Source organism: Ceratina calcarata, unplaced genomic scaffold (genome assembly GCF_001652005.2).
Source record: "Ceratina calcarata isolate Rehan_Ccalc_2016 unplaced genomic scaffold, ASM165200v1 scaffold128.2, whole genome shotgun sequence".
Classification (NCBI taxonomy): Eukaryota; Metazoa; Arthropoda; class Insecta; order Hymenoptera; family Apidae; genus Ceratina; species Ceratina calcarata.
The window spans coordinates 12,435-21,058 of NW_017133832.1; the positions used below are offsets into that span (position 1 = coordinate 12,435).

Consider the following 8,624-nt stretch of genomic DNA (forward strand, 5'->3'; position numbering starts at 1 on the left):
AGAGGCGAAATGTGTCTCCATTGTCAATAGAATAATCACGTTGATCTGATTAATTTTCTGTTTAATTAGAATTAGAATGTCGACCCGTTTCATTCATTTCACGCGGCGAACAATTAGGTCCGTCGAAACTCTGCAAGAATTAATTGCAGCCAATTCATTTGTCGGGCTTTACTTACTGGCCGAAGCAGTGCTAAACACCGGCGATCTGTGCGAAACGGTACCAACCGGCGATCTCTGCGATAGAGCCGTTCGAGGCACAGAGTTAATTACCGGGGAAATAAAGAAGTAGGCCTGTTCTATGCGCGGAATCCCCGGAACGAAGTCTGGTGATAACGAGTCTTTGAATTTTCGCCGGCCTATGTTAATACCGCCTCGTCCGGTTCGCTAATGATTCCGCATACCGCCCACGCACGACTTGCCGACGCGGCCGCAGCTACTTCGTTCTCGCCACCCGGCCGTGAACCGTTTTCAAATTCCTGACACCTTTCGCGGCTCGCGTGTTCCCAGTAACGGTCGGTTAATTAACGTTAATTGCGACAAGCGTAATGAATCGGTCCTACAGTTTCGACAGACAGTCTCCGCGTTTACGCGTGTCACTTTGTTGTTCGATATCGTCACGATCATTTCTACTAATCGATTGTCAAAAACCATAAAAACCATAAAAGCCTCATAGAATTGATGAATTAACGTTTGACAAGTTTGTAGATGGAATTGTACGAAATTTCGTTGGTACCGGAATTAATTCGATGGTGATGTACGCAGGGTGTCATTCGGGTATTAATTATTTAACGCGGCGCGTTCAATTTCGTAAAGAACCGCGATAAATAATTCCGGCGCCTGGCTCACGCTCGGCTGCTCAATTTTTCTCGTAAATCCATCAAACCGATCCTCCGGCGAGCACTTCGGTCTCGCAGCGAGAAATTATCTTTCACGCCGGAAGCCATATAAATCAAACCACCTACCGTGATCTTAAGGTCCCGCGGGTCGCACGTATCGTATTGCCTGCTGAAACGTAGCACCGTGTGCGTCTTGTTCTCGAAACCCAGTAGCAGAGTGTAGTCTTGGCTCGAGTCCATCTGCGGGTCCTTGCTAGACTTCTTCACGTGACGGTCCTGAAACACAAACAGAAGCCTTCGATCTTCAATCCATTCAATTGATCGAGAATCAAAATAAGAATAGGAAATATTTCAAGATTTCTAACATAATCTAACTTAGCCCTGACGCCTATTCATTGGTTTCTTCATTCATCATTTAATAGAGTCATTAGAGATCGTTTCAAAAAACAATTCTCATCGATTCAGCTTCACATTCTAAAAACAGCAAGCAATAAACCATCGGATATCCTCGTATTTCGTCCAACACAACCTAGCCTAACCCAACTTAGTGTCCTGACATCCATTAATCAGTTTCTTCATTCATTACTTAATGGAATGATTAGAAATCGTTTGAAAAAGCAATTCTCATCGATTCAGTTTCACATTCTAAACACAGCAAGCAATAAACCCAGTCCAACAGCCTCGTATTTTACCCAACCTAACCTAACGTATCGTCAAACGGTTCACAAAGATATCAAAGCTTCCGAACGAGGCTCATCTCTTTTTCACCGATCATCCCTTTTTACTTCGTGACACGTCGCCGATGGTACGAAAGACGACACACCTACCAAGTGTGGGAGAGGAGGGGCGGGGAGTTAGTTAACGTGGCCCCGACCGGACAGGCTCGAAGACAGGTTTTTCAGCGGGATTCCTGGTCGCGCCGGCTCGATATAATTATCCGCGGCGGAGGCGCGACGCCTTCGACGCTATTGTTCACCGACGGGAACCGTTCGGTTTTTTTCCCCCCCATCGGGCCCCGTCGTTTCGGCGAGCTTTATTAGAATTTAATTTACCGGCCGGCCGCATACCGAGCCGTGAGCCACGGCGAGTCACGCGTATCACGCTTTCCGCCTCCTTTTGTACAACCGGCGCTCGTCTCACGCGCACATACACGCAACGCTTGTACGAACCTGACGCGAGAACACCGAGCGAGAGTCCATTTACGTTCTGCACGCGTGAAAGGCTAACCCGATTCTGATTGGATATAAAATATAAAGCTGCCGCGACAAAAAGCGGCGCGGGCGAAGTCTGAAAACAAAAAAAGAAAAAAAAAATATAAGAGCAACCCGGCAAGTACTGTCAAAGTTATTTAAACCCGACTCCCGGACATTTTTCAACTGAATTTCTTCCATACCTAACCCCACACCCACCCCCCGCCTTTCGCCCGTTCGCAGTTTCGAAAGCGTTTTAGCGGCCGCCGCGCCTGCAACCGACTGGTTTAAAGTGTAACGCGCAGTGGATCTGAGAGAAAATTCGAATTCCTCGAGGAAACAGGAACCATTCTTTCGCTTTGAAAACGGGACGAATCCCGCGCTTTGAACCCCTCCGGACGATATTGCCTCCGCGTTTAACGTTTCGATGAAGGCTCCCGTGGACGGTGAGGGGTAACCGGCCGGTCGGTGGGAAGAGGAGTGAAGGGAGACGCGAGCGGTGTGCATGCTGATAACTAACGACCCGCACACCGCCGCCGCCGCCGCGCTCTTTTCTCTCGAGGAATCCGCGTCGTTTCGGAATAAGACGCTGTGGAATTTAAGTGCGGATATTATGTTACTCTTTATTGCCAGCCGGGCTCGTTCTTCAAAAGAGAATGCAGTTTTTTCTTTTAAGGCCACGTAGCCTGGAATTTTTCTCTAGTCACTAATCACTTATTTAATAACAATTTTCTGAAGGACAATAAGAAACTCCAGCAACAGTCAATTGTTCAAACATAATTATATCATTCAGACCAAACAGAGACAACGACAACAGCGACGACGACAACAACGACGACAGCGACAACAACAGCAACAGCAGCAACAGCAACAGCAGCAACAGCAACAGCAGCAACAGCAACAGCAGCAACAGCAACAGCAGCAACAGCAACAGCAGCAACAGCAACAGCAGCAACAGCAACAGCAGCAACAGCAACAGCAGCAACAGCAACAGCAGCAACAGCAACAGCAGCAACAGCAACAGCAGCAACAGCAACAGCAGCAACAGCAACAGCAGCAACAGCAACAGCAGCAACAGCAACAGCAGCAACAGCAACAGCAGCAACAGCAACAGCAGCAACAGCAACAGCAGCAACAGCAACAGCAGCAACAGCAACAGCAGCAACAGCAACAGCAGCAACAGCAACAGCAGCAACAGCAACAGCAGCAACAGCAACAGCAGCAGCAGCAAAAGTAATAACAATTATCTGACAACAACAAGAACAATAATAATAATGATTGTGTGATAGCAACGTCCCTGTGATACTAAATTCTGAGATAATGTATTATGTTTAAAATTGAAAGAGTCTCGGAAACGCGGGAGGGAATCGAGTATTGTAGGAAGCCTCGGTAAGTAGAGGCTCTGGAGTTTTCGATCGGCGTGTCGCGCGGGGGGTGGAAAAAATATGCTTCCCGCTTCCGACGCGGCGGCGGAAATTGAAGAAGTTGCGAGAGACGGCACTGGAAATTATTTATTACTCGGCAGTCTCGCGGTCGCTTAGACACCGTCGCCTACCGATTTTCCAAAACTGTTTCAATCTCCCTTCTCAACGACTCCGACGAAGTATAAAAAATTAGTTCATCTCCCAATTCGTTTCTTCAGTTTTCCAACTAATTTATCAATCACTATTTATTTATTGCAATTATAGAATCAGAGAATTATTAATAATTTTATCAAACGACGTATGAGTAACAACAATAAAAACGAATGACTGACAATAAAATTCACGACGAGTAGATAATTTCGACTGTTTCCTCCAGCGCCTGCGGCGGTACGTCAAACTAATTAACTTAGTAGAACAAACTTTCCCGTGTGCTTTCATTCGTCGTGAAAGAAAAGCCGCGTGCGTCGAACGACGAGAGGAAATCGTATCGACTGCGGTAGAAAACTTCTCTCTGCTCACTCGTCCTCCGGCGGAAAGGGAGAGTGATACGCGGGGAGTTGGTATGGAGGTACGTACGTAGAAATCGTTCAGCACTGAGTACACGAGTGTTCCGTTTCCGCGGCTGTCCGCGGACGATGCAATTGTCTTCTCGTTCCCATCGGCCTGTTTATTGCCATCCCAGCGTATGGACGCGGTTGATACCGCGGAAAGAATGGTGAGTGGCACGTGTCCCGCAATTATACGAATTATGTCTGCGGCATTCAACCGGCGGACAATGCCTCTCTGTCCGGCGCCACGCTTTAACTGCTTCAATTTAAAACCGGCTCGCTTCCGTTCCGATCGCCAGGCTCTTTCGGTTACTCATCGGACGGTTCGCAGGCTTTAAGTGGCCGAGTTCTTATCCTCTTGTCACGTGATCATACGCTTATCGTCAAGTTTCAATAGGTATCGTCACATATAACCTAGCCTAACCTAATCTCGTTGACGCATACGTCATTCGATTCATCATTCAATACCTCAATTTCTCCTTTGCATAGCTTTTCATGCTGTAGCCTTTTATTTAACCTAACCTAACTTAATCTCGTCGATGCATGCATCATTCGATTCGTCACCTTTCAATACCTGAGCTCCTCCTCTGTCTCCTAATTGCGAATTGTCAAGCGACACCCTAAACCCAGCATTGAATTTCGAGGAAGAGTGATCGCGATGCGATCTGCAGTCGTACAGGCGAGGGGGACACGTTGAGAAAAATGGGAATGAGTCCGGCCCAGATAATGCGGCGCCACTGGAGTTATTTACCATGTTTAAAGTGAGCAGCCCATCCCATTATACGAGGGACCGGCGACGTGCACGCATACACCGTGATGAACGCGTGGAACACACGAGTCAACCACGGTTGTGTAGGTACGTAGGTATGACACGTACAGGCCAGGAGATGCCACAGATTGCGGCCTCGCGCGGATAACAGCCATCTCGCGCAATAAGGAATAAAAGGTGTAAGCGGTCCCGAAGATCATTGCCGAGAACGGAGAGAGGAGACCGGAGAGCGGCGGAGCCGGACCGGCGGAGCTATCATTGCATCTCCTCATTACCATAACTAGTTCCCCCAACCCTCCCATCACCCTCGCTCCACCCCGGGTTGTCTTCGTTCATGCCTTTTGGGCCCACTCGGCCGCCTCCTCCTCCTCCTCCTCCTTCTACTTCGCTCATATTACTTCTTTTCCCTTCTGTGTTCCACCGTCCTCCACTCACAGGCCTGCACGCATCATTCCTGATACACGTTCACACGCACACGGACGTCGTCGGGCAGACTGCGGCCACAAGGAAAAAGGTACATAAAGACCTTGCGAGGGATCACGGGGACAAGGCTCTCTCTCTCTCTTTCTCTCTCTCGGCAACAGCTGGTTTCGAGATGTAACCTTATATGATGATACAGAAATCAGGAACTACTTCTGGTCTTCAATGAAACGTTGTTTCTATTTTTAATTCCGAGTCCGTCAGAATGTCCACTAGGTGTGACTCAGTTAAAGGTCAATAAGCCTAGGTTTTAACTAAGACGAAACAGAAACCAACTTATGGTCTTCAATGAACATTATTTCTATTTTTAACTCAGAGTCCGTCAGAATGTCCACTAGGTGTGACTCAGTTAAAGGTCAATAAGCCTAGGTTTTAACTAAGACGAAACAGAAACCAACTTATGGTCTTCAATGAACATTATTTCTATTTTTAACTCAGAGTCCGTCAGAATGTCCACTAGGTGTGACTCAGTTAAAGGTCAATAAGCCTAGGTTTTAACTAAGACGAAACAGAAACCAACTTATGGTCTTCAATGAACATTATTTCTATTTTTAACTCAGAGTCCGTCAGAATGTCCACTAGGTGTGACTCAGTTAAAGGTCAATAAGCCTAGGTTTTAACTAAGACGAAACAGAAACCAACTTATGGTCTTCAATGAACATTATTTCTATTTTTAACTCAGAGTCCGTCAGAATGTCCACTAGGTGTGACTCAGTTAAAGGTCAATAAGCCTAGGTTTTAACTAAGACGAAACAGAAACCAACTTATGGTCTTCAATGAACATTATTTCTATTTTTAACTCAGAGTCCGTCAGAATGTCCACTAGGTGTGACTCAGTTAAAGGTCAATAAGCCTAGGTTTTAACTAAGACGAAACAGAAACCAACTTATGGTCTTCAATGAACATTATTTCTATTTTTAACTCAGAGTCCGTCAGAATGTCCACTAGGTGTGACTCAGTTAAAGGTCAATAAGCCTAGGTTTTAACTAAGACGAAACAGAAACCAACTTATGGTCTTCAATGAACATTATTTCTATTTTTAACTCAGAGTCCGTCAGAATGTCCACTAGGTGTGACTCAGTTAAAGGTCAATAAGCCTAGGTTTTAACTAAGACGAAACAGAAACCAACTTATGGTCTTCAATGAACATTATTTCTATTTTTAACTCAGAGTCCGTCAGAATGTCCGCTAGATGGACCCCAATTGGTAGATTTTGCTAGAAGCTTGTATTTTAATTAAGATGAAACAGGAACCAAGCTCTGATCTTCAATGAACGTTATTTTCAACATTCAGGCATCCCTCATAGAATGGACGAGGACTGAAGAAGCTCCGAACAGTGGCTCTGGTTTCAATTAGACAAAACACGTATTATATCCTATTTGAGTTTCTTCATTAACTCTAGTGCCGCAGACAGGGAAGCCTCTTATATTCGTCATTTTATCGGAGCCTGCTTTTCACGAGCCTGGCAAAAGTTACCCGAAGCTAATCTGGCAAAGGAAAGAATGGCAGCTCATTAAAAGCAGGACAATGTCCGCAGCTGCTGCGTCGAAAAATATGAAGACACGGTCTGAACGAAAGTCGTCGAGCTGGAAGAGGACGGAGTAAACGAGCTGAGCCCAGGAAAGGAGACTTCGGTTAACCAACACACACGTACACGTACACGTGCGCATACTCGTTTTAGCTGATGTGCGACACCGTAAACTTGTATCCTCGCGAAATGAGGAATCTCATCGTCAACCGGATCGCGTAAAAACGTGTCACGCACGTTCCGCGCAGCGTGGTAGCAAGAAGGTAGCTGGGTTCCTGAAATCTAGATGGAACCGGTCTCCACGCGTTAAACCCCCGGGGCCCAGTTCCGGCCAGCCGGTGGAACGAAAAAATACACGGCTCCAGTGATATAATGGCGCGTGCGTGACTCCCATAACTGAGTGGCCCTGATTTTTTTCTTTAAAACCGTTTCGTCAAACTCCGTGGAATAGGAGAGGAAACACAAGATCTACTTAATAGGGAAGTAGGTTAGGTTAGCATATACAGTAGATATGCTCTGGTTTTAAGTTAAGTCAGATTATATAGTAGATATATTAAAGAATTTAACCTAACCTAACCAAATTAATGTAAGAATTCTAGTAAAAATGCAGAGGTTCGATAAAACGTGTAGAATTGTAGAATAGAAGAAATTCTGTGATCTATCGAGAATTTTCCGAGAGCCGAGGGACGTTTAACACTTGTCGCACAAGCGTCTCGATACAAATCTGAAGATAATCCGACGGTCTCTGGAGGGCGAACCGAGACACATGTCCGTTGAGCGTGGAACCGGTCATATCGCAATTCCCGAGTCCATTTGGAAAGGATTACCGGACAAAAGGCGGTGGGAGCGTAATCCGCGATAAAGCAGTCAATGCGTCGCGTCGTATCGGTGGCTCGGGGAGTCCCTGGCGTAAAAAGGAGCCCGACCGATTACCCACCTCCCTACCTCACTCTACCTCTCCAGGGCTAGGGAACCCGAGCCTTTGAACGGTGCAAGCATTTTTGTTTCCTCTGAAAGGCACTCGGGAATTGCGATACAATGCTACCGGGAAAGAATTCCGCGGACCGCAAAGCTGACTTAGCAAAGTCGACTTCGTACTATTTGTTACAAGTGGAGATATGGGAGAGGGTCTATTGGTCTAGCGAAATCCTACCACAGTCTATACCAAGTCTGTTCTCCTTCTACTTTTCATCACGTCCAACCGGAAATGATGAAGGCACTTGGAAACGGTTCTAATCACCAGTCGGGCAATCTCAATTATTGCTAGATTTTATGTAATAGTTAATTAGTCGTTTATTGGTTGGGACAGTTCACGTCTTGTCAAATAATAATAGTACTTTTTTTTATTAACATTTTAATAAATAATTAAGTATTTATAATGAATAAGTACGACACGTCTGATGTTGATCCCTCCTAATCTACTTAAGCCTTAATGCCCAGTGATGGAGTCGCATGTACCATTTATTACTGCATCAATGATCGTTTATAAACGACGCTGAGGAAAACACGGTTTAGTTTGAGACGTGAATAATTGAGTCGGCAGCCGGGAAGATTAATTTAAACCGGCTAGGGAATTAAAGGCGTATTGAGTTTCCGTTGAAAGGAACAAACTGGCTTGCCGCGGCCGAGTCACGATCGCCGTGTTCCCGAAGAGGTTCCGTAGCCGCTACAGATAGCATCTTAAGAATCCGAGGGATTCCGAGCTGCCCAACGTATTATCTGTAAATTCGACAAATTATCGCTCGGACGTTCGTTCGCACGCAATCCCCAATCACCTGCATTCCCCATCCTCGTTAACATCCCCACTGACCAATCACCTAATTCCACCGTACAATTATCACACCTCTCC

The 8,624-nt window shown here is 46.0% G+C and overlaps 1 protein-coding gene across 1 annotated transcript in view; it reads right to left on the minus strand.

Moving 5' to 3' along the window:
- Window positions 1-962: 962 nt before the first annotated feature.
- The window catches only part of LOC108629109 (MOXD1 homolog 2-like), a gene marked incomplete at its 3' end in the record, with an annotated part of 12,141 nt that continues 4,479 nt past the window's right edge, over window positions 963-8,624 (minus strand). Inside the window, exon 2 of the mRNA XM_018031504.2 lies at window positions 963-1,112. Coding sequence (XP_017886993.2) covers window positions 963-1,112 — 150 coding nt within the window. The remainder of the gene's footprint in view (window positions 1,113-8,624) is intronic.